The 24276-nt window shown below is 41.9% G+C and overlaps 1 protein-coding gene across 1 annotated transcript in view; it reads right to left on the reverse strand.

The window, feature by feature from the left end:
• The window catches only part of PDSS2 (decaprenyl diphosphate synthase subunit 2), a 306636-nt gene extending 301053 nt beyond the window's left edge, over positions 1–5583 (reverse strand). The window contains exon 1 of the mRNA XM_056125092.1: positions 5010–5583. Within this exon, the coding sequence (XP_055981067.1) occupies positions 5010–5308 (299 nt within the window). The 5' untranslated portion in view covers positions 5309–5583. The remainder of the gene's footprint in view (positions 1–5009) is intronic.
• Between the last annotated feature and the right edge of the window lie 18693 nt (positions 5584–24276).

Raw genomic sequence — 24276 nt, forward strand, 5'->3', positions numbered from 1 at the left:
AAATTATGTCCTTGGTGTCAGGTCTAAGTGTTACTTATCTGGTCCTAAGACCTGGAGATCTTCTATGTTTTCTTCTAAAAGTTTTATAATTTTGTGGTTCACATTAAAATTAATGTTATAATAATTTCACAATGAGCCACTTCACATAAATATCTTAACTATACCATGAGGATTAGGATAAAGTTAATTTTCCTGCCTATGATTTTTTTGCCAAACCTTCCAGTACCACTTGTTGAAAAGACTATTTGCCATTGACTGAACTGATTTTGCACCTTTGCCAAAATTCAATTGGAAAACAACAGGGAGGTGGCTCAAGTGGTGGAGCACATACTTTGCATATTGAGGGTTTTAGATTATTATCCCTGGCACTGCAAGTCACCCAACTCTAGGTGTGACCCCACAGTTAAAATAGAAAAAATCAACTGTGAGTATTCAGTTGATGGTGATCTTTTTCTGGTTTCTCGATTTGTTCTATCCACCTTTGCACATTCTGCCAATACAATCTCATCTTGATTGGAAAACTATATATAAGATCTTTCCCCTCCCACCAGCCCACTCCCCACAGCATGTTTTCAGTCATTCTAGCGCCATTAGTGCTGCTTATTTTAGCTCAGTAAACTGCTTATTTTTGCTGTGAAGGTCCTTGCTATACGCAGCAGAGGTAGGACAACATGGGGAAGCTCAGAAAAAGGAATTATAAAAGAAATATATATATGTACATATATATAATACTGTAGCACTCTACAGTATTATATATATATATATCAACAATATCCAACAGTATTATATATAAACAACAGTATCCCGTTGTTCATCGATTTGCTCGAGCGGGCCCAGTAACATCTCCATTGTGAGACTTGTTATTACTATGTTTGGCAACTGAATACGTCACGGGTAGCTTGCCAGGCTTTGCTGTGCAGGCGAGATACTCACAGTAGCTTGCTGGGGTGGAGGAATCCAACCCGGCTCAGCCAGGCCGGTCGCATACAAGGCAAACTACCATCTGAAAATATTATCTACATAATTTCTATATAGCCATCCCCACACAATATTTCAAGTTCCTCATGAAAGTTTGTCTACTATTCCAGGCCACTTTAGTATCTCTTAACTGTAATTGCTAATACATCTCTAGTACTTATTAGACAAATCATTTACTTTCTTCTATGAGATATTTGAAAATACAAATACAGCTGGGAGAAAGAAGAAGAGGAGGAAGAGGAGGAGGAAGGGGAGGAGGAGGAGGAGGAGGAGGACCAATTCTTTCACTGTAGCATGGAACAATGTTGGTAATATAGGCTACAATCACTTTCAGAGTCATTAGTCACTTGTTTCTTAGTTGTTTGTTTTGGTCACATCTGGTGATGCTCAGGGTTTACTCTGGCTCTGTGTTCAGGAATCACTCCTGGCAGTGCTTAAGAGTGATCGAAAGAGGTACCAGGGATCATACCTGGGAGAGAATATGCAAAGCAAGTACCCTGCCTCCTAAACTATATCTATCTGGCCCCAGTTTCAGAGCCATTTGTCTCACAGGCTTTCATCTCCTGTGAAAAGATCTTCTCCAAGACCCCATGTGATGCCCTGGAAACTAAATGAATTGCAATCCTCAGAATATATACATCAAGAAGCTCTTTCAAACATGTGTGGAACTGGATGGAGTCATGCTAAATGAAATAAGTCAGAAGGAAAAAGACAAATATCAAATGATCCCATGTGGTACATACAGAAGCAAAGACTCCAAATAAGGTTACTAACAGGTTGGAGAGGGAGATCCCAATGGACTGTTGTGGAGGGATATCAGCATTTTGATACTGGGCATTGTGTAGTTTAAAAAAAAAAGTAGAAGAAATGTAACTGCAACCCTAAACATATATTGTCTTATAAACCAAAGCCACTCCGATTAAAAATCCAGAAATTAAGACTCTATTCCTGCCCTTTTCATTTCAAAGCATGATTACAGAAACCACATTATAAACCGTGCAATAGTGCACTACAATCCCTAATGTAAACACTGCCAATGTGCACACACACAGACACACTGAGACATTATATGATCAGCAAAAATTAAGAAACATCATATTTTTGGTATTGTGAAAACTAGAACCAGCGTGGACTCATGACGATGAAGATACAGTATCAGTACAAACGCTTTCGGAAACAATTTCAGCTGAACGTGTGCATATACTCCTATAACTTTTCTCTCAAACATGTACACCAAGACATATACACAAGCATATTTACAGCAGTGTTTTTCATAGCAGCCCAAAAGGCAAACAACTCACAAGCTAACTAAAAGAAGACTGTAGCATATACATAAAAGAGGATATCATATATCTATAAGAACCTAATAATCTAAAGAGGTTTTTAAATATTCACATTTTAAACACAAGTGAAGAAATTTTAGAAACAATGATGAATGAAGCAAGTCATAGCAAACTGGCTATATGAATAAACTACCACATCTATACATTTTGAAAGGAGCACATCTTAACTATATTTGTTCTGTGTTGGGACCACACCCAGCAGTTCTCAGAACTTAACTCCTGGCTCTGTGTTAAGGGATCACTCCTAGCAGGGACAGAGGGTCCGATGGGATCAAATCCAGTTCTGCCACACGGAAGGTAGGTAAGCACCCTACTCACTGTGATATCCAGCCTCCAAATTTTAACATTTTTAGTAAAATTTATGTTTCCCTAAAAATCTAGTATAATGAGGGTAAGTGGGGATATACAAGTATCTTCAATAGGTTTTGTTTTGTTTTGTTTTTGGGTCACACCCAGCAATGCACAGGGGTTACTCCTGGCAGTGCTCAGGGGATCATATGGGATGCTGGGAATCGAACCCAGGTCTGCCGAACCCAGGTCTGCGGCATGCAAGGCAAACGCCCTACCTGCTGTGCTATTGCTCCAGCCCCATTCAATAGGTTTTTAAGTGACAGATAAGCTCATTAGGTTCCTTACTGCACTTTACAACGTGAGTGGGCTGGAGGTGAAGCTCAGCAGCAGCACCTAGCTTTGCATATGTGAGGCTCTGGGTTCAATTCCTAGCACTATAAAAAAAAAAACTTGTCTATGTGCATGTGTATGCTTTATATGTATCATCTAGGATCACTAACTTCTGGAATCTAACATTCCAGCTATAGGACAAGTCTCACTCATTCCAGACATGATGTGCTTGATAACTAGGAGTGAGGACAAGAAATAAACTCTTTATTATTGACATTTGGTAATTTTTAAGGTATAGGAATGACGTCTCATGAAAATGTTTTTTGTGTCAAACCTGGTTGTGTTCAGGGTTCACCCCTGGCTCTGTGCACAGGGATCACTCTAGGAGGGCTTGGAGGACCTTATCAGGTGCTAGGGATAAAACCTGGGTCAATCCCATGCAAGGCAAGCACTCCACCTACTGCACTATCTCTTCCACCCTCCCACCCCTCCCCCCCCATCTCATAAAATTTAAAGAAAGGCTGTAAGCCAAAAAAGTATAGAAAGCTATAAAGAAGAAACTTGGAGGATCCTAGTAACAGAATTGCTCCACATCTTGACTATATCAATGCCAATACCCTGCTTATGATACACTAGAGTTATACATGAGATTACCACCAGGAGAGATTGTGCAGAAGATACTGTATATATGTATTAATTCCTTCAACTGCGTGTAAATCTTTACCTCAAAAGAAAAAGCTTAATTCTCTTCTTTATAAAAAAACTTTTTTTGGTCTGGGGTTTCTCCACCTTGATACAACTGACATTTTGAGGCACACAATTATTGGCTCTAGGGGGCAGTCCTGGGCATTACTGGGTACTGAACTGCCTCCCTGACCTCTGCCCACTAAATGCCAGCTGCCTGTCCCACTTGCAGTAACATGCCTATACATGGCATTTGGCACAGCTGAGAACCACATCTTATGTTTAAAAAAAAAAAAGCAAAGATGTGTGGAAATTATTCCAACTGATGAATAAAGAGACATGAAACTAAAGATGATATTATGACCGTAGGCTAAATCCAGCACTAGAGAAGAAAGAACCCTACCAAAGACACTATCAGTCAGTGAACATAGTTGCAAAACTTGTGGTACACTAAATAAAACACATTATTACATGTGCCTAAGTTGAATACTGAAAAGCAGTTATGTAAAGACTAGGCCTATACTTAGAAATAACAATGTAATATTTAAGGGTAGAAGCATATAATGTATGCAAATTTACTCTCAGATGAGTCAAAAAAAGATGTGTGTACATCTTTAAACTAACATGTGAACTCAACTGAGTCAAGAGGAAAGGACGTGTGTACATTTTAAACAGACATGTGATACATGTGTATAGTATATATGCACACATACACAAGCACATGCATATATATGTACACATATGCATATAGTAGGTAAAATGATAAAGGCGTAAGTGTTTTTTGTATTTTTATTCTTGTTGCTTTGGGGGAAACTTGAAATTATTTGCAAATATTAAAATGAAGGCTTTTTAAAAGTGGAAACAAAAGTTGTGCTCCTTAAAATACTAGTAATCCAAGAAAAGTGACAGAAAATTCCAAGAGGATAATGATTGCTGACAGCTTCAACTGACTACCTTCAGCCTCTCTCCTTTGTCACGTTCTTTCTGAAATGAGATTTCTTGAAACAGTGTAGAACCGAAAAATGAATCTCCCACTTGTAAAAGACCATTTCGAGAAAGACGCTTAGTAAAATTCACATCCCTACTCGGCCCACAAATCACGATGACAACTTCAACCTCAAATAGTTAAGAAGCGAACGCGCTTTAAAAAAAAAAAAGCATACAACTGTTTCTCAAGAAATAATACCGTTCCGTTCTGCGGGGCAAATGGAAAGGAAATGTCAAAGTGAATAGGGCTGTCAAGAGAAAGCAGAGACTGTATCGGAGAGGGTAAAAGAGGTCCGCCAGGGGCCAAGCTGGGTGACGCCTGAAGGGTGCGTGGTACGAAAAGAGACTCGCGGGGGCGGTGCACGTGTGCCGGGGTGAGGCGCGGGGAGAGCTCACCTGGCTGTGGTAAGCAGAGGATGCCGAGTTCCCACCAGCTTCCGCACCTGCATAGCGATGTTGCTGAGCTCGTCGCTCAGCAGGCAGCGGAGGCTCATGAAGGACGTGGGATAGCCCACGATCTTCTCCGCCTCGGACACCACTTGGTTCCAGTGGCTAGGGGACCTGGAGGACCGGCCGCGCCAGGACCCCAACGAGAAGATTGTGTCGAGGGAAGGGTACCACCGTACGCGATGCAGGGAACGCGAGGCTCCTTCGGCATCGCGGGGCCAGTGCTTCAGCAGCTGCCGAAGGCTCATGTTTTGACGCTGACAGTGTCAGGGGACCCAGGCAACCCAGAGGTGGCCGCGGGGAACAACAACCCAGGGACAGAGGAAGAACTTGCAAGGCACTAAAATGGTGCGATGACTCCTGAATCTCAACGAGAGTGAGTTTCCGGGAGCCGTGACCAGAAATGACCTTTAACTGCAGTTTTCAGTTCGCTCGGGATAGACGGACAAGAGTCCCAGCTCAGCACTGCCCCCCGCTTCCTCGGGTAGAAACCACGGCAGCCGGCTACATGGGGGCAGCCATGTTGGCGACATGGACTACGGCCTGACGTAAAGAAGAGAGCCGGCTGTACTGCCGGAGCGAAGAAGAGGGGGGAGGGGGGGAAGGGAGGGACCTCCTTTACGGCAAAGCCGTGAACACGCCGAAGGGGCGGAGCTTTGAAGGGTGAACCCCGGAAGACGAGCTCCACCCACCTGTCGTCCGTGCCTGCGCTCGCCTGGCGTTCTGGGGCTTGAGTATAGGCGCGGTCTTGTATTTCAGCGCTTGATCCTGAATCGATTCCGCTCATTCCTAGTCCCTCATCACTGGGAATCTTAGTGCAGGAACGAGGGCCGCTGTGGAGCCGGGCTCATTTTGCGACCCCAGGCCTCCTGGGAAGCCGGAACGTCAAGCTGGATGCAGATACCCGCAGGTGGTCTGGATACTGCGGCAACTTGCGCGGGGAGAGCAGTGGCTTCTGAGCCTAGAGCCGCGGTTCTAATCGGGGGGCGCAGGGAAGCAAAGATCGGACGTGGGGCTGGACCCCTTTGCCCTCACTTCCCAGCCAGACGGGGATGTTGGCCGGGAGGAAAGTTTCCTTACCCCCACCGCCGCCCTCAGGCTTCAGCTCCATCCTTGTCCAAGTTCTCCAGCCTTCTTGGTGGGCCTGAATGTCCTCGTGTGCGTTCAGCCAGGGCAGAAGTCCAGTATTGTCCTCCTAGAGGCCCCTGTATTATTAGCCCACTGAGTCCTTGAGACAGCTCTTTTAATTGTCCTCGTTGTTTCCTATGGGAAAAGTGAGGCAAACAAAGTCCTGCAAATTGCTTGAGGCCACACTGGGCAGGGGTATGAACTCTTAATAGCCTGGTTTGTGAATACAAGCCCTTAGCCACCGGCTTCTGTTCAGCAGGATACATCCACGCTTTCCTCATTGGCCAGGGCGGCATAGTCAGTGATTGCTAAAACCGCCTATTCTTGCATCCAGTACTTCTAGCTTCTTACCTTTCATATCACCCAACACAAGTGTTAACAAACATCTGTTAATAATAGAGGATTTACTATCCAGTTTTACAATCTTAAAAATAGCTCATGGCACTCTCTTTCACTTTCAAATGAAGTTCAATCTTGCTTTTTTTATTTAAACTACCATCCCGCATGATATTGGACCAGACTCAAAATGCTTATTAAAAGTAAGACATGGGGCTGGGAAGAGAGTGGGATGCTTGCTTTACACACACCCGACCCGGTTCAATCCCCAGCATCACATTAGGTTCCCTGGGCACAGCCAGGAGCACCACCGGGTGTGGCCCCCAAGCCAAAATAATAATGAATGAAAATATGCAGCAAAGACAAATTACAGAGCTGATGTTTGGCAGTAGAGAACAAAGGGTGAAGGGAGTCCAGTTGATGATAAGAGGTGTCAGAGCTTTGGGGATGAGCATGCTGTGGCAACATACATTTGAATACTTGAGAAACTATCCTCCAGAAACACCCACTGCTGGACCAGGGAGAGGCTCACAGAGCTGGGACACATGTTTTTAACATGTGGGAGACCCAGATTCCATCTGACTTTACCAGGAATGACCCACCCCTCCAATCAAAAACCAAGCAAACAAAATACACATGATACAATGTTGTAAGCCAAGTGATACCTCAGGTTAAAATGGGGGTTGGGGTTGAGGATGAACTAAAGAATCGTTTTTCTTTTTTTTTTTCATTTTTTAATAATTTTATATATTGAATCACCGTGAGAGCAGTTACAAAGCTTTTGGGTTTAAGTCTCGGTCATACAATGAAACACCCATACCTTCACCAGTGCCCGTTCTCCACCACCAAAAACCCCAGTATACTCCCGTCCCACACCCTCCCCATACCTGTGGGGCAGATGGTTTCCACATTACACTCTCTCTACTTTGATTACATTCAATATTTATTTATTTATTTATTTATTTTTGCCTTTTGGGTCACACCCAGCAATGCACAGGGGTTACTTCTGGTCTGCACTCAGGAATTATCCCTGGCAGCGCTCCATGTGGGACCATATGGGATGCTGGGAATCGAACCCGGGTCAGCCAGGTGCAAGGCAAACGCCCCACCTGCTGTGCTATTGCTCCAGCCCACTATTTTTTCTTTTTATTTATTTTTTTCCTTAAATTTTTATTAGTGAAACACCATGAGGTACAGTTGTAGAATTACAAATTTTTGTGCTTGAATTTCAGTTATACAATGATCAAGTACCCATCCCTCCACAAGTGCCCATTCTCCACCCCCACCAATCCCAGTATCCCTCCCACCCACCCATCCCCCCATCCCACCCTGCGTCTGTGGCAGGGCATTCCTTTTTGTTCTCTCTCTCCTTTTGGGTGCTGTGGTTTGCAAAAGAGGCATTGGGTGGCAATCATGTTTGGTCTATAGTCTACTTTCAGCATGCATCTCCCATCCTGGGCGGATCTTCCCAACACCCTTTATTTGGTGCTCCCTTCTCTATCTGAGCTGCCTTTACCCCTAGAGTGTGCAGCTGGGCTCCAAGCCATGGAGTGAACCTCCTGGTACTTATGACAGCTAAAGAATCATTTTTCACATTGAAAAAAGATGTCTTTTCTCTGCAAAAGCTTCAACCTCAAATTTTCTTCGAACAGCAATGCCTCTTTTACTTAAAAGTCCAACACACACACACACACACACACACACACACACACACACATTTGTGGGGCAGAGGTCAGTTAGGATCGAGTATGACAAAATAATTGAAAATGATCACTCTGGACAAAAACTGAGTTTTTAAAAATAAGTAAAGGGATATACACAATAACCTTTGAGTATTTGTGTTGCAAACCATTGTACCCAAAATAAGACAAAATAAGAGAGAGAGGAGAGGAGTGGAGAGGAGAGGAGAGGAGAGGAGAGGAGAGGAGAGGAGAGGAGAGGAGAGGAGAGGAGAGGGAGGGGAGGGAAGGGGAGGGGAGGGGAGGAGAGGGGAAGGGAGAGGTGGAGGGAGGCGCTAGAGGGAAAATGGTAGTGGGAAATACACACTGGTGAAGGGATGGGTGTTGGAACATTATATAACTGAAATTCAATAATGAACAACTTTGTAACTGTGATTCAATTAAAATTCACTTAATCACTTAATCACTTAACTTCCCGTTAGTCGTCGATTTGCTCGAGCGGGCGCCAGTAACGTCTCCATTTGTCCCTGTGGCGTGCTAATGTAGCCCAATGGCATCTCTTCGCTCCGGGAACATGGAGGGCTTCAAACCGATCGTTCATGATCTTGACAAAGAAATCTGACCATCTGGTAGGTGGGCGGCCACGCGGTCTCTTGACATCCCGTGGAATCCAATCAGTAACAGCTCTAGTCCAACGGTCGTCTTTAAATCTCATTACGTGACCAGCCCATCTGATTTTCGACACCTTGGCAAATGAGACAGCGTCCCTGATCCTTGATCGTCGACGGATGTCAGAACTCCGGATTCGTTCTCTCATTTGAGTGAAACGTGATATTCCAAGCATAGCTCTTTCTATTCTTCTTTGGGAGACCTGAATGGCGTTCTCATTAAAATTAGCACAAAATTTTTTTTTTAATTTATTTATTGAATCACTGTGGGAAAGGTTACAAAGCTTTCAGGTTTATGTCTCAGTCATGCAAATATCAAACACATTTCCCTTTACCAATACTTATTTTTTACCATGAAGAACCCCAATAAAACCCCACCCCCCACCCCTCCCCGTCCCTGTGAGGCAGATGAATTCTAGTTAACACTCTATCTGCTTTGATTAGATTCATTGTTTCAATGAAAGATTCACCACTATTATTTAGAGTTTCCCCCCCCCCACCCCAAATCAGACATGCTGAAAAAGCATTGCGAAGTGATTTGCTTTCTACAGCTGGGTTCAAGAATTAAATGTTGGTTTTGGATTTCTGCTATTTTACCTATTGACCCTGGAAGTATTTCTACTGAAAGTCAGATAGTTAAGAAATTGGTTTCTGTGTTCTGGAGTCGTGGCCGTGCTGGAGAGCCTCTCGCGGGGGGGCAACCGGTGGCCTCAGTAGGGCGTGAAGGACGGACTGGAACACCCCCATTCCCATGAGGTTTTAGTCGCCCCCACACTCCCGGCTCATACCTGCTGTCCACAAGGCTCCCATGTGGCCGCCATCTTTCTTTCCAGAGAGGAGAGGGCGAATGGGGCAACACCCTTTCCCCTCCGGCAGACTTGATGGGCTAGATCAACGCATAGTCCATTCACTTTTCTGCTCCAAGCTGCTGGGTTCTGCATTAAGTCCTTGTGCTTCTGGGGCCATGGCCGTGCTGGAGAGCCGCTCGCGGGGGGCGACTGGTGACCTCGGTAGGGCGTGAAGGACGGACCGGAACGCCCCCCGACCCATGAGGTTTTAGTCGCCCCCACTCCCCCGGCTCATACCTGCTGTCCACAAGGCTCCCATGTGGCCGCCATCTTTCTTTCCAGAGGGAGGAGGGCGGAAGGGAGCAACACCCTTTCCCCTCTGGGCAGAAATGATTGCCTGGATTAACGCATAGTCCTTTCTAAAATTAACACAAAATTTTTTAAATCCAAATTTATTTCTGAAAACAGTTAAGTTAGTGACCTTTTCAGGAAGTTCTACTTTACTCTTATTTGTTTAGATCTAGATATAGGTCTAGAGATGCCCATGCAGTGCCAGGGATGGGACCTAGGCCACACACCTGCAAGACAGCATCTGCCATGACACCTCGTCCCCACCCACTCTGAAATGAAGTAAACTATCCTGCTTCTAAGTATTCAGTGCAGTCTGTGCCCACAAAAATAAATAAAGCTAGCTGAAGTTCAAAAATCATTGCTGTGAAGGAGATAACAACCTCCTGGCAAAAAAATCCTGGTCTGTTCTAAATGAAAATAAATGTGGAGCATGAGTTGTCTTGCCATTCCAAAAAGTTTCAAGGTTCACAGGCTCTGGGTTATCCAAGGTGAAAGAAGTCATGGAAAAAGAGAGAGAGAGATAAAACCTGAATGTGATATATTATGCACCAGAGACTGTTTCTTCAGAATCATGATACCTTAAGACTAACTTTTTGTGCAATTTCCTTAATACCAATTCACATCATGCCCTTTAATTTCTCCACAGAAGCTGAGCGCATTATTCACTCTGGTCATACTCTATTAAGCAAGTTTTTGATTATTCATGGGACCTTGGGTCCCATTTACTTTAAATAATCAGCATTTTCATTTATACTTACAGTTAAAAGGTTGCATTATTCCTAATGATAATCAGTTTTCAGGAGGTTAAAATAGTATATGTTCTTTTATCTTCTGGATAGATATATAGTTCAGAGTCTTTCCAACTAAAGAGATTTCTGGGTCACAAGTTATTTGGGGGGGCAAGGGGGAATGGCAATGGGGAGAAACTGATTCTGCCCTTCCTCTGCCCTGATGGCATTACGAGGATTCCTGTGAATGTGTTCAGAATGAAGTAAGAGAGCAAGGTTTCTCAGTCACTGCTTGACATTTGGGACCAGAGAATTTTTGGTTAGGAGGGAAAAGTCTGTTCCATAAAGGGTGTTATGTTTCGGTGCCTCTGCTCACTAGATGCTCACAGTACCTCTCTCCAGGTGTAACAATCATGTGTATCTCAGGGTATCACTAAATGGCTCCTGAGAGGGCAGAATCATTCATGAGAAATGGAAGATTCGAAAGAAAAAAAATCCTGTCCATCCTTAATGTTAACTCCCACAAAGCTGCCAAAGAAAGGCCTTGGCCCGAGCAAGTAAAAACAGAGATAGATAAATGGGACTATCTTAAACTAAGAAGCTTCTGCACCTCCAAAGAAACAGTGACCAAAATTCAAAGACAGTCTACAGAATGGGAAAGGATATTCACCGAATACACATCTGACAAGGGGTTGATATCAAGGATATACAAAGTACTGGTTGAACTCCACAAGAAGAAAACATCCAACCCCATCAAAAAATGGGGCAATGAAATGAACAGAAACTTTCTCAAAGAAGAAATCCGAATGGCAAAAAAGCATATGAGAAAATGCTCTACATCATTAATCATCAGGGAGATGCAGATCAAAACCACAATGAGATACCATCTCACACCTCAGAGACTGGCCCACATTCAAAAGAACAAAAGCAACCGATGCTGGCGCGGATGTGGCGAGAAAGGGACACTCCTTCACTGTTGGTGGGAGTGCCGACTAGTTCAGCCCTTCTGGAAAACAGTATGGATGTTTCTCAAAAAATTAGAAATTGAGCTCCCATTTGACCAAGCGATACCACTCCTGGGAATATATCCCAGAGAGGCAAAAATGTGTAGTTGAAGTGACATCTACACTTGTTTGTTCATTGCAGCACTCTTTACAATAGCCAGAAACTGGAAGAAACCTGAGTGCCCAAGAACAGATGACTGGTTAAAGAAACTTTGGTGCATCTACACAATGGAGTACTATGTAGCTCTTAGAAAAGATGAAGTCATGAAATTTACATACAAGTGGTACAATATGGAAAGTATCATGCTAAGCGAAATGAGTCAGAAAGAGAGGGATAGACATAGAAAGATTGCATTCATCTGGGGGATATAGTAAAGTAAAGGCCCTCCCGTTGATCATCGATTTGCTCGAGCGGGCCCAGTAACGTCTCCATTGGAGACTTTGTTGTTACTGTGTCTGGCATATCGAATACTCTCGGTAGCTTGCTGGGCTCTCCGAGAGGGGCGGAGGAATCAAACTCTGGTCGGCCATGTTGGCTGCATGCAAGGCAAACGCCCTACCTGCTGTGCTATCGCTCCAGCCACAAAATATGAGATTAATACCCAAGAATAGCTGAGATCAACACCAGGAGGATTACTCCATAGCTTAGAGGCCAGCCGGGTATTCTAGGGGAAAGGGCAGTTCAGATAGAGAAGGGAGCATCGAATAAAGGGTGTTTGGAGGATCCTCCCAGGAGGGGAAATGCATGTTGAAAGTAGACTATGGACTGAACATGTTTGCCACTCAATGCCTCTTTTGCAGACCACAACACCCAAAAGGAGAGAGAGAACAAAAGGGAATGCCCTGCCACAGAGGCGGGGGGGGGGGGGGGGGAGGGGGATATTATCCATGGTAGTGGAAAATGGGCACTGGTGGAGGGATGGGTATTTGATCATTGTATGACCGAAACCCAAGCACAAAGATTTGTAAATCTACAACTGTACCTCATGGTGCTTCACTAATAAAAAAAAAAAGAAGAAGAAGAAAGGCCTTGGCTAAAAGCAGCCTGCAGATCACAGAGCATCCCTCTGCGATCAGAGTGTCTCTGCAGCTGCTCCCTATAACAACTCCACCTATACATGGGAGTTATCCTCAAAAAGCTACTAGCAAAGGTGGCCTCATCTTTTCAGTACCTTTCTCAAGATCCTAAAGATGTTTAAGGACCAGTGGATCTCACCCACTGTTCTCTCTGCATGCTGCTTTCGTTAGGAAGAACGAGTTATGCTTGGTATCTTTTCCTTTCGCTGAAAACTTGAAGCAGCCTTTGGAAATCAAGTCTCTAGAGGTCTTAGCAAAGATGGTGTCTGCTTTGAAGGCTGATTTCCAAGGTAAAGAAGAGTGGAAATAGATAGGGACACTGGGATCACCCTACTATCTCCCCCAACACAATTACCTATTGTTTCTACTTAGGGAGTTCTTCCAAAAGCCGATTAAAGTATTGTGGTTTATCCTGAAGCAGAATGATAAAAATGAGAACAACTTAAATCAGAAAAACTCAAGAAGTTTGCACATTTACTGGGTTGGCATGCTGTGAGACCAGGGACTGTACCTATGTAAAGTTGTACACAGCACCTATGGAAGGGAATTTGATGATTTTGAGAGAAATCTCATATATTCATAGACATACACGATTATCACTTGAACCAGAAATACTGATTTTAAGAATCCTCCTCAAAATACAAAATAACTTATGCACAGGGTTATTTATTGCAGCATTATTTATAGTAGCAAAATACTGAAACCCAAATAGCTACAAATAAAGGACTGGTGTGTTGAGTAAACTAGAGTTGATCCATTCTTTAACACAGTGTGTAGCTAGGGGGAAATGCATCAACCTCTTTATCTTGATGCATAATATTTTCTAAAATATACGCCCACTTTCAAAACCCAAAAGAAACAGCCTACAGAGATAACATAGGAGTAAAGAGGCATTTGCTTTGCATAGGGTCAACCTGGGTTTGATAATTGGGGCTGCATATGGTCCCCCAAGAACCTGCAGAAGTGATTCCTGAGTGCAGATCCAGGAGTAATGCCTAAGAACTGTCTAGTGTGGCCAAATAAGAAACAAAAAATAATGGTAATAGGTAAATAAAAATCAATGGAAAAACAAGACAAGGAGTAGAAGAGCACAGTTTTTTACTGATAGGTGAACTCTGAATGCATGTTTGCACATAAGAGAAACTAGATGAAGTAGGCAAGCCTAAGAGCAGTCTGCACTGAATATGCCTTGAATTGAAAGCATTGACTTTAGAATCCTGTATATATTTTCATTTTCTAAAATAATTTTAGAGCTGGAGAAAAGGCTCAAAGTCTGGAGTGCACTCACTGAGTGCAGGTATCCCTCAACCTGCCTGAGCCCCAGACCAGCAATTCCCTGAGTACCCCCCCCAATAAATTCATAAGTAATTTTTAAGTCAAAATTAAAATTCAATCCCTAAAATGTGAAAGCAAACAAGCAGATGACCTAACTATAAAGTAAGTTGGTGGCATAGCCACACCCAATAAACAGATGAACGACTAGGAAATAATATTTCCACAATACATCACAGTGAAATATACTCTCAGAATAAAAAGACATACAATGAAACCTTAAATATTGTTCAGTACCCTTTTTACCAATGGAAATAGAGATATTGCTCTTAAGCAATTTTGTGTGCTATATATAGATTAAAAACAAATATTAGAGTTGTTAAGAAATAATAAATTTTTAAAATAGATACATTTCAGGGACCAAAGTTAAATTGAAAATAGTATGAAAGGCATTTGCCTTGCATGCAGCCAACATGGGCGACTCGAGTTTGATTCCTCCGCCCCTCTCGGAGAGCCCGGCAAGCTACCGAGAGTATCTCCCCCACATGGCAGAGCCTGGCAAGCTCCCCGTGATGTATTCAATATGCCAAACACAGTAACAAGTCTCATGATGGAGATGTTACTGGGCCCGCTTGAGCAAATCGATGAACAACGGGAGGACCGTGACCGTGACTGTGACATGCTTTATGTAGTATAACCATATTCTTTTTAAATAATATGTTTCTTAAGAAATGCATGTTTTATTTATTGAAATTAATTTACTTGCTTTGTTTAAAATTCTGATGGCAATAAAACTGTAACAGTGAGTCCCTTTTCATAGAGTTAACTTTCTGTACCTCATTTTTATTTCTTTCTTTCTTTTAAAGTCATATCCAGCAATGTTCCTAGCTTACACCTGTCTCTGGATTTGGGAATTACTTGTGGCAGTGCTAGGGGGCCATATGGGATGCCAGAAATTGAACCCGGGTCTTCTGTATGCAAGGCAAACACCCTACCCACTGTATTATCGCTCTGGCCTCAGTACCTCGTTTTCTGTTTAAAAGAATAAGGTTTTGGCCAGTGTCAGGTCCAGAGCAAGAAAAAAAAGAAAGAAAGAAAAAGAAAAAGAAACGTGTATGACAGAGAACTCCAAGGCTCAAGCACGTGCTTTTCATGCAAAACTCCTGAGTTCAGTCTTTGCACTGGCACCACATGGCCCCCTAAGCAAGGAACCAGGAGAAGCCCCTGAGCACCACAAAGTGCGGTTAAAAAAAAAAGTAAAAAAAAAAATTCATGATGTGCCTTGTTATGCCAAATTCAAGGTTGCTAATAAAGTTAAAGCATAAGGCAGTGGAGCTGGCTACATGCTCAGGGGTCACTCCCAGCCATGTGTGGGGGTTCGTGTATGGTACCAGGAACAAAAACAGGTTCAGGAAAGGGCCATAACCACTTTAACATCTCTCCAGTCCTTGATTGTTTTGTTTGTGTTAGCCCCACCCAGCGGAGCTCAAGGGCTACTCACTGCCCAGTGCTTGGGGATTGCTCCAGGCAGTGCTCAAGGAACGATGGTGTGACTTGGATCACATACAGGTCTTCTGCGTACACTCCAGCCCTTTGAGCTATGCCACCGGCTCCTACACGCAATAGCTTGACACACTTTCATCATTGGCCCATGTTTTGTTCTTATTTGTTGTATTATGGTGGTGGTTTGTGGTAGTCAGATCTCCAAAGTCCCTGCCATGCCTTGTCTGTGTGGATTAACAGCATGTGGAAGAAATGGTATGTCACTTCCGTCTTGGGCTCCCCCCACTTTTTCTCTCACACCTCTTTCTCTTCCCCACCTCTCTCTTTCCCTGTGTCACGTTCTATGAAGAGGTCCGTGTAGTGAGGGACTGATCTCATATACCAACTATCTTGTGCATGAGCCATCTCGAAAGTCAATCCTCGGAGCTGGAGCGGGTAGGGCGTTTACCTTGCATGCGGCCAACTCAGGTTCGATTCCCAGCATCCCATATGTTCACCCGAGCACGTCAGGAGTAATTCCTGAGTGCAGAGCCAGGAGCAACCCCTGTGACCCGAAAAGAAAAAAAAAAAAAAGAAAGTCAATCCTCCAGCAATTTAGAGCTGACAGTCCTGATTCACAACTCTGGAGAAAGCCCGAGCCAAACCCACCTAGCTAAGGTTTATAAATTCCTGACCTAGAAGATCTGAAATAAAGAATAACAAATATTGTTTTAATGTGCCAAGTTATGGAGTCATGTATAATGCTGCAACATATGTTATAATTACTATGCATCTTTTAAATTTTTTGCTTTATTTTAATTTTTCTATGTATTCTCCTTTTATTCACTGCTGTCATTGCAATGACTCAGGAAGTCACACATATAATTGGTTGTATGTGGGCACCAGCAGTCTCATAAGCAGTGATTCCTAGATCGCATTAAGTACACGTGAGGTGGTGCCAAAGATTCAACTCAAATGGGAGCTCAGTTTCTAATTTTTTGAGAATCGTCCATACTGGTTTAAATTTTAGGGCTTTCATTCTATGGTCTCATTACTTCTGTTAACAATCACCCTTTCTTGCCATTTTCTTCTAATGTTCTGAGAATCTGGCCTTAGAACAACTTGTAGTTAGAGAGGAAATGGACCAAGACCTACTCTCCTTTCATTCCCAGTTTCCTTAACCGGCAGCTCTGTCAAATTGACTAGTGGCGGTGCTAGTTAATTTCACACTAGGATTAGCTCAATGGGGAAGTTTTTCCTTTTCCTTCTCAAGGACTCACCAGAAGATATTTTTCTTTTAAGAATAAAGAATAAGGAAAGGTCTACAAAGATGGTTTTCACTTGAACATAAACACCATCATAAAAACCAGACCTGTGAGTTCTCACAGCTCTGTCCTAAGTAACTGTATGATCACAGGCTTTCCCCAAACTCCTCTGAGCTTAAGATGATGTGTGTAAAATAAAAGTAAACCTTATCTTGGATTCATTTTGTTTTCAGAGCATTTTTATTCCATGAATAAAATTAACTAGCAAACTGATCTGGTCCCTGTAGTCATTTCAAATTCTCTGTCTCTCTGTCTATCATCTCCCTTTCATAGAACCAACCAAACTGATCTTGCTGTTAACATAGGTTGAAACTTGAGACCAACAGTGAGAGGATCAGAAGGCACTTTCTCTGCCATGCATTCCTCATACTTGATATAGTGTGGCTGAAGAGAAGATGCCACACAAATATTAGCTGAGCAATTGAATAAATTATGAATAAGGTAGGTATGTATCCTCCATTTTCATCCTTATTTTACACTCAGATCCAGGCCTTATTTGAGTTGTCTTTTGTTAATAGTAAGATAATAAAGCACGGAGTGGAAGATATCACCATCACTATAGGTTCGACTAGCTCTCTGTTTATAGCTAAACATTTCTCATAAAGATCAAAAGTCACCCAACTAATGGAAATTGAAGCCTTATCTTTGAGTTTGAAAACTAGGTATCAGTATTTTTGGGAAGTGGAGTGTGAGGTTGTCTCTTCAGAAATGTTGGGGACCACCAGGGGTATACACTCCAGTGTTCAGGAAGCTATTGGTTGCAGAGACTCAAGCTGGAGTCTGTGCATGCTAGAAATATACTCTAGCACTCTCTCTTTGGCCCCAGAATTAGTATTTTTCAAACATTCCCCTAGGATATTATAAACTTCATAATATTTTTATTGTGGAAATAATAAGTAGTAAGAAACTATTCTTGAAAAACTATAATTTAGTCTTTTTTTCTCTTTTTTCCCCATTGGTTCTTGCTCTGTCTGCCTGTCTTTCTATCTCTTTCTCTCTCTCCCTCATGCACATACCTTTCTTATTAGGGGGTGGGGGTCAGTGGCTGATTCTCTGCTCTCAAGGGTCACTCTTGGAGGTGTTTGGGGGACTACTTGTAATGGAATGGGTCTAACTACGGTTGCTGGGATGCAAAGTAATCCTATCTTTAATCCCTATCCTATCTCTAAATTCCTTCTTTAAAAAGAAGTAAGCAGGCAAACTTTATACCCCAGGGTCTATAGGAATACTAATAGGATTCTATATACATAAAGAGCCTTCTTTTGTTGTATAGAGTACACATATAGGCATTATTAGATTAAAGAAATTCAAAGATATACTGCATTTACTTTATTTATAAAGAATGACAACTTTATCAGCCTCTTTGGAAAATGGTTTGAAAGCTTTTCAAAACACTACAAACAGAACTACCATATGATCCAGTGATTCTGCTCCTGGGCATCTATCCCAAGGACATAAAAAACATTGATCTGAAAAGACTTAGTATATCTATGTCCATTACAGCATTGTTTACAATAGCCAAGTTCTGGAAACAACGCAAGTGCCCAACAACAGATGAGTGGATAAAGAAATTGTAGTCTATATACACAATAGAATACGATTCAGCTTGAAGTCATGTCATAAACCCCTGAAATAAAAAAATTGATTATTTTGGGGTTAGTGTGACTCTGCTGGGAGTGATAGGCTTAAAGAAACATGCTGATGTGGAAGTGAATAAAAGTTGTTTTCTTTTGGGGCTGGAGCGATAGCACAGCGGGTAGGGCGTTTTTGCCTTGCACGCGACTGACCCGGGTTCGATTCCCAGTATCCCATATGGTCCCCTGAGCACTGCCAGGAGTAATTCCTGAGTGAAGAGCCAGGAGTAACCCCTGTGCATCTCTGGGTGTGACCTAAAAAGCAAAAAAAAAAGTTGTTTTCTTTTTCTAAAAATAAGACACTAAATTACCAAAGTTTAAGCATAGAACAGCTCTATGCGGCACTCTTTCCTTGAAAAGTTCCACAGTTTGGTGATTAAGGAACCAGACATGGGAGGCAAGTACCATGCATTTGAATCCCAACTGTGCCATTAGCTAACAGTACAACCTTGGGCAAATTATGGAACTTGCTCTTGGTTACTTATTTGTGAAATAAGTGGTTTTCTTATTTGTGAAATGATAAGAGCACTAACATTGATATCAATGGGTAGTTCTGGAAATTCAGTTTATATACTCAGTATTTGGGGGGGGAATCATTGAGGTATTTCTGAGGATTGAACTCTAGGACTTCATATATGAAAGACATATGTATTCTACCCCTATGTGTTATCTCCAGTTTGGTTTTCTCAAAATACTATATAGTATTTGGGGGAAATTGTTTTATCAAGTATTCCACTGTTGTCTAGTTCTTGTATCATACTGTTCATAATCATACTCTCAGAGAAATACTGTCGATAAAATCATTCACCTTGTCTTTCTTCATTTCTATATTTCAGTAGTATCGATTCCTTTTGTCATTCTGTTTTAATATTTTAGCCCTACATTTCATCATTTCAGTGAATATTATACTGTCTAAAGAAAATTGTGCCTTATGCTTTCTTAGAATTATATAGTTTGTAAATTTGTTTCATATGTTAATGCTGCCATTTACAATTCTATGTCACTGTATTCAGGGTTTGCCAATTTAGGAAAATGACTAGAAAAGTACAGTAGTTTTCTTAAGGAGGGTATGCTGAGTTCTATAATTTAAAATATTTTATTTTTACTTAAAGAACTATGAATTATAAAGTTATTTATCATTGGGTTTTAGGCATACAATATTTCAACACCAATCCCTCCACCCGTGTATTTTCCCCTTCATTGATATGCTTGTGCTCCCTCTGCCCCCACCTCACCGCCTGCACACACCTGCCACCTTGGCAAGCGCATTTAAAGTTCTGTGTGAGGCTTGAATGGTGGTGGGAAAATCTGAGAAAAATATAATGCCTAACCAAAATGCATCTGGACTGTGCATTTAACTACGGTGCTATGCCACCCTGGGAGGGGAAGGGTGTCTGTCCCTCTGCCTGCCCTCTCCTTGCGGCGGCAGCATGGTGGCCTCTATCTTTTAGAGCCTAATGAACAACCAGATATGAGACTGCATTGATGAGGTACATGGGGTCTTGTGGGGTGGGGAGTGGAATCGGCCCTGTTCCCCGTCATGATAATGCCCCGGGTTGCCACCCTCAAACACCACCTCTGGCTCCTGAATGACCATGATCCCAGAGGCACACAAACCAATCTCAGAACCCAGGGGCTTTTGGCAGTAATCCCTCTAGGCTTATTACTAAAAGATCAGAAATCTAAATTTGCGTGGCTGCTATTATGACCACATGACATCAGATGCTCTTCATAATCAGCAATAGAAAACAACTTATCTTATGATGTCTTTTTGGCAGGTCTGAATGTTAGGGGAAATTCCAAATAATAATGTTGGGTCTTTTGTCGTAATATTGAATGTGATCAATGTAGAGAGAGAGAGAGTAACACGGAAATCTGCCACACAGGTGGAGGGATGGGTGGGAGGGTGGTATGCTAGGGTTCATATGTTAATGGTTCATATGTTAACATACTCTCCTTGCGGTATAGTTGGTGGTGGAATATGTACACTGGTGAAGGGATGGGTGTTTAATCATTGTATGACTGACCGAGACTTAAACAAAAAGACTTTGTGACTGTTCTCACAGTGATTCAATAAAATAAATAAATAAATAAAAATAAAGTTCTGTGTGGTTGTAGTTTAGATCTGTTTTTAGTGTGGGTTAGCCTGAGCGTTGTATATGTTATATAGGTATACCACTTTCCCACATCACTCATTTAACTAAGGCCCTGACTCTTCTGTCATTTCCCTTTCTCTTCTTCCTTCCCCCCTCGATTCTCTCCTTTACTCTTCTCCTCCTTGTAGTCTGGGGCTACAGGTCTTCTAGGTATCGTCCAACTACATTACATTTCCTCATTTGAATCATTCTACAGACCTCATATATAAGTGAGATCATCCTGTATTTCATCCTGCATTTGTCCTTTTTCTGGCTTACTTCACCCAACATATCTTCCAGTTCCAAACAGGTTGTAGCAAATTGCCTGATTTTGTCTTCTTCACAGCTGCATGGTATTCCATCTATATACCACATCTACATAATCCACTCATCTGTCATTGGATACCTAGGTTGATTCCCTGTCTTAGCTGTTATGTTAAGCGCTGCACTGAATAATGGTTTGCTTATGTCTTTTTGAATGAATGTTTTCTATCCTGGGGGTGCCAGTGCAATTGTTGGGTCCTAAGGGCAGCTCAATTCTAAGATCGCTGACAGCTCTATATACTGTTTTTTCCAAAGGGGTTTAACCAGACAACATTCCCACCAGCAGTGAGAAGAGTTCCTTTTCACCACATCCCTGCTACTGAGTTCATTAATTTTAAATATTCCATGGTTTATTTTTCTGAATACTTAGTATAATCATGATTTAAATTTTTTTGTCAAAACACTTCTTTAAAGATAAAAGTGTTTAAATATTGGGCTGGAGCGATAGCACAGCAGATAGGGCATTTGCCTTGCACACGGCCGATCCAGGTTTGATTCCTCCGCCATCTCAGAGAGCTCGGCAAACTACCCAGGGTATCTTGCCCGCAGGGCAGAGCCTGGCAAGCTCCCCGTGATGTATTCAATATGCCAAAAACAGTAACAACACATTGCAGCACTCTTTACAATAGCCAGAATCTGGAAAAAACCTGAGTGCACGAGAAAAGATGACTGGTTGGAGAAACTTTGGTACATCTACACAATGGAGTACTATGTAACTATTAGAAAAGATGAAGTCATGAAATTTACATACAAGTGGTACTACATGGAAACTATCATGCTAAGTGAAATGAGTCAGAAAGAGAGGGATAGACATAAAAAGATTGCATTCATCTGGGGGACATAAAGTAACAAAATAGGAGATTAATACCCAAGAGCAGCCGAGATCAGTACCAGGAGGATTACTCCATGGCTTAGAGGCCAGCCGGGCATTCTAGGGGAAAGGGCAGCTCAGATAGAGAAGGGAGCACCAAATAAAGGGTGTTTGGAGGATCCTCCCAGGAGGGGAGATGCATGTTGAAAGTAGACTATGGACTGAACATGATTACCACTCAATGCCTCTTTTGCAGACCACAACACCCAAAAGGAGAGAGAGAACAAAAGGGAATGCCCTGCCACAGAGGCAGGGTGAGATGGGGGGGATGGGGGTGGGAGGGATACTGGGATCCATGGTGGTGGAAAATGGGCAATAGTGGAGGGATGGATATTTGATCATTGTATAATCCAAACCACAGCGGTAGGGTGTTTGCCTTGCACTCAGCCAACATGGCCGACCCAAGTTCGATTCCTCCACCCCTCTTGGAGAGCCCGGCAAGCTACCGAGAGTATCTCGCCCACACGGCAGAGCCTGGCAAGCTCCCCGTGACATATTCGATATGCCAAACACAGTAACAACAATGTTATTGGGCCCGCTCGAGCAAATCGATGATCAACGGGAGGGCCTTTACCTTATAATCGAAACCCAAGCACAAAAATTTGTAAATCTACAACTGTACCTCATGGTGTTTCACTAATAAAAATTAAAAAAAAAACAGTAACAACAAGTCTCACAATGGAGACGTTACTGGTGCCCGCTCAAGCAACGGGAGGACAGTGCTACAGTGCTATTCAATATTATAATTTACATAAATTATTTTTGTTGTTTTTCAAAAGTATTTAATTAATGATTTGCACAGAATAAACTTGTATCACACCCATCATTATCTGTTATTCAATTTAGCTCTTCCTAAATTCAAATCAATAAAAAAATAGATGCATGATAATTTTTCTTTCTCCACTTTCTAGGAGAATATTTGTCTTAAGTTCAAAACCAAATAGTGTTATTTTCCTCACATAAGATATACATATTTACCTACAAGGACAATTTAAATACTATGTTTGTATAGTATTGTGAAGTTTTAAGGGTGTTGCAATTCATATGACTTAGAATCTATCATTTTATTTTAGAGAGAAATCTATTCACTACTAAAAATATCTTTTGAATTATACTGTTTTTACAGTCACCTTTTCCTGTTGGTTTTAAATAAGTATTTTTCTTTCCTTTTTTATTATAGAAGTTTTCAAGTATTATGAAAAATAGAATAATGAGATATGTGTTATATTTTATTGTATTTATAATTCAGTTTTGACAATTATAAAGATTTTTCTCTCTCCTTGTCAATAATGCTGGAATATTTTGAATCAAATTCCAGAAATCATAATAATGTTTAGTCCATATACATTTTGGAGTTTATTTATAAGAAAAAAATGCTTCCGTTAAAAATAGTAACTACAATACAATCACATCTAACCAATTCACCCAAATTCTTTTACCAGGAGACTACATTTGGTAGTACTCTGGGACCACTCCCAGAAGTTCTCAAGGACTATGTGGTTTTGGGGATTGAACCTGAGTTTCCCACATATTCAGCATGTGCTCCAGATCTTTGTGCTATCCTCCTGGGCCCCCAAATTTTAATATTCAAATTCTCTCAAAAACTATTTTTGTATTGTTAATTGTTTAAGTCAATATCTAAATAAGGACAAATGGCTCTTTTAAGTTACAAGTGTGATTTTATATTTTGGAAGATACTTCAGCTTTATATTTTTTTCTGAAAGGAAATGAATAACTGTTACTGCAGTTTGAAATGGAAATTATCATAATAATAGATAAAACTAGACCGAGACATTGGAGTTTCCAGTGGGTTGGATTTTATTTTTAACACTGTGAGATGCTTCTGCTAGCTAAGGAAGGGAACATACCCTTCGAAAATACTCAGGCTATAAGAAGCAGATGTAGTTTGCATATGGCCTGGCTGTGAGCTTGCCAGGACACCGAAGCTGCATGAAGATCCTAAACTTTGATATCCCCTGGGTTTGAAATATCCCCTGCTTCCCCTCTATCTCACTCTCTTTTATTCCTGAAAGTATTTCCAAATAATTTGACATTTGTACCTTAGTTCTCATATTACAACCATACCTCAGTGTTTCTTTTTTATAGTATTACTGCATGCCTCTTAAGAGAATCTAGTGCTGAAGAGGTAGTCTAAGGGGTATCTTTCCCTGCACACAGTTGACCTCAGATCGATCCTCAGCACCATCAAGTGTGCACAGAGTGAGGAGTAACCCCTTTGCATGGCTGCGTATGGCTCAACCCCATCCACCTACCTCACAAAGACTTGAATATCATTTTTTAAAACTTTGTTAATTTTATTTTTTATTTATTATTTGAGGGGGGGGCATACCTAGCCATGATCAGGGGCTATTCCTTTCCTGACTCAGTACTCAGGAGTCACTCCTTTGAGGTGC

The sequence above is a fragment of the Sorex fumeus genome, unplaced genomic scaffold, assembly GCF_029834395.1.
Source record: "Sorex fumeus unplaced genomic scaffold, SorFum_2.1 ptg000054l, whole genome shotgun sequence".
Lineage (NCBI taxonomy): Eukaryota > Metazoa > Chordata > Mammalia > Eulipotyphla > Soricidae > Sorex > Sorex fumeus.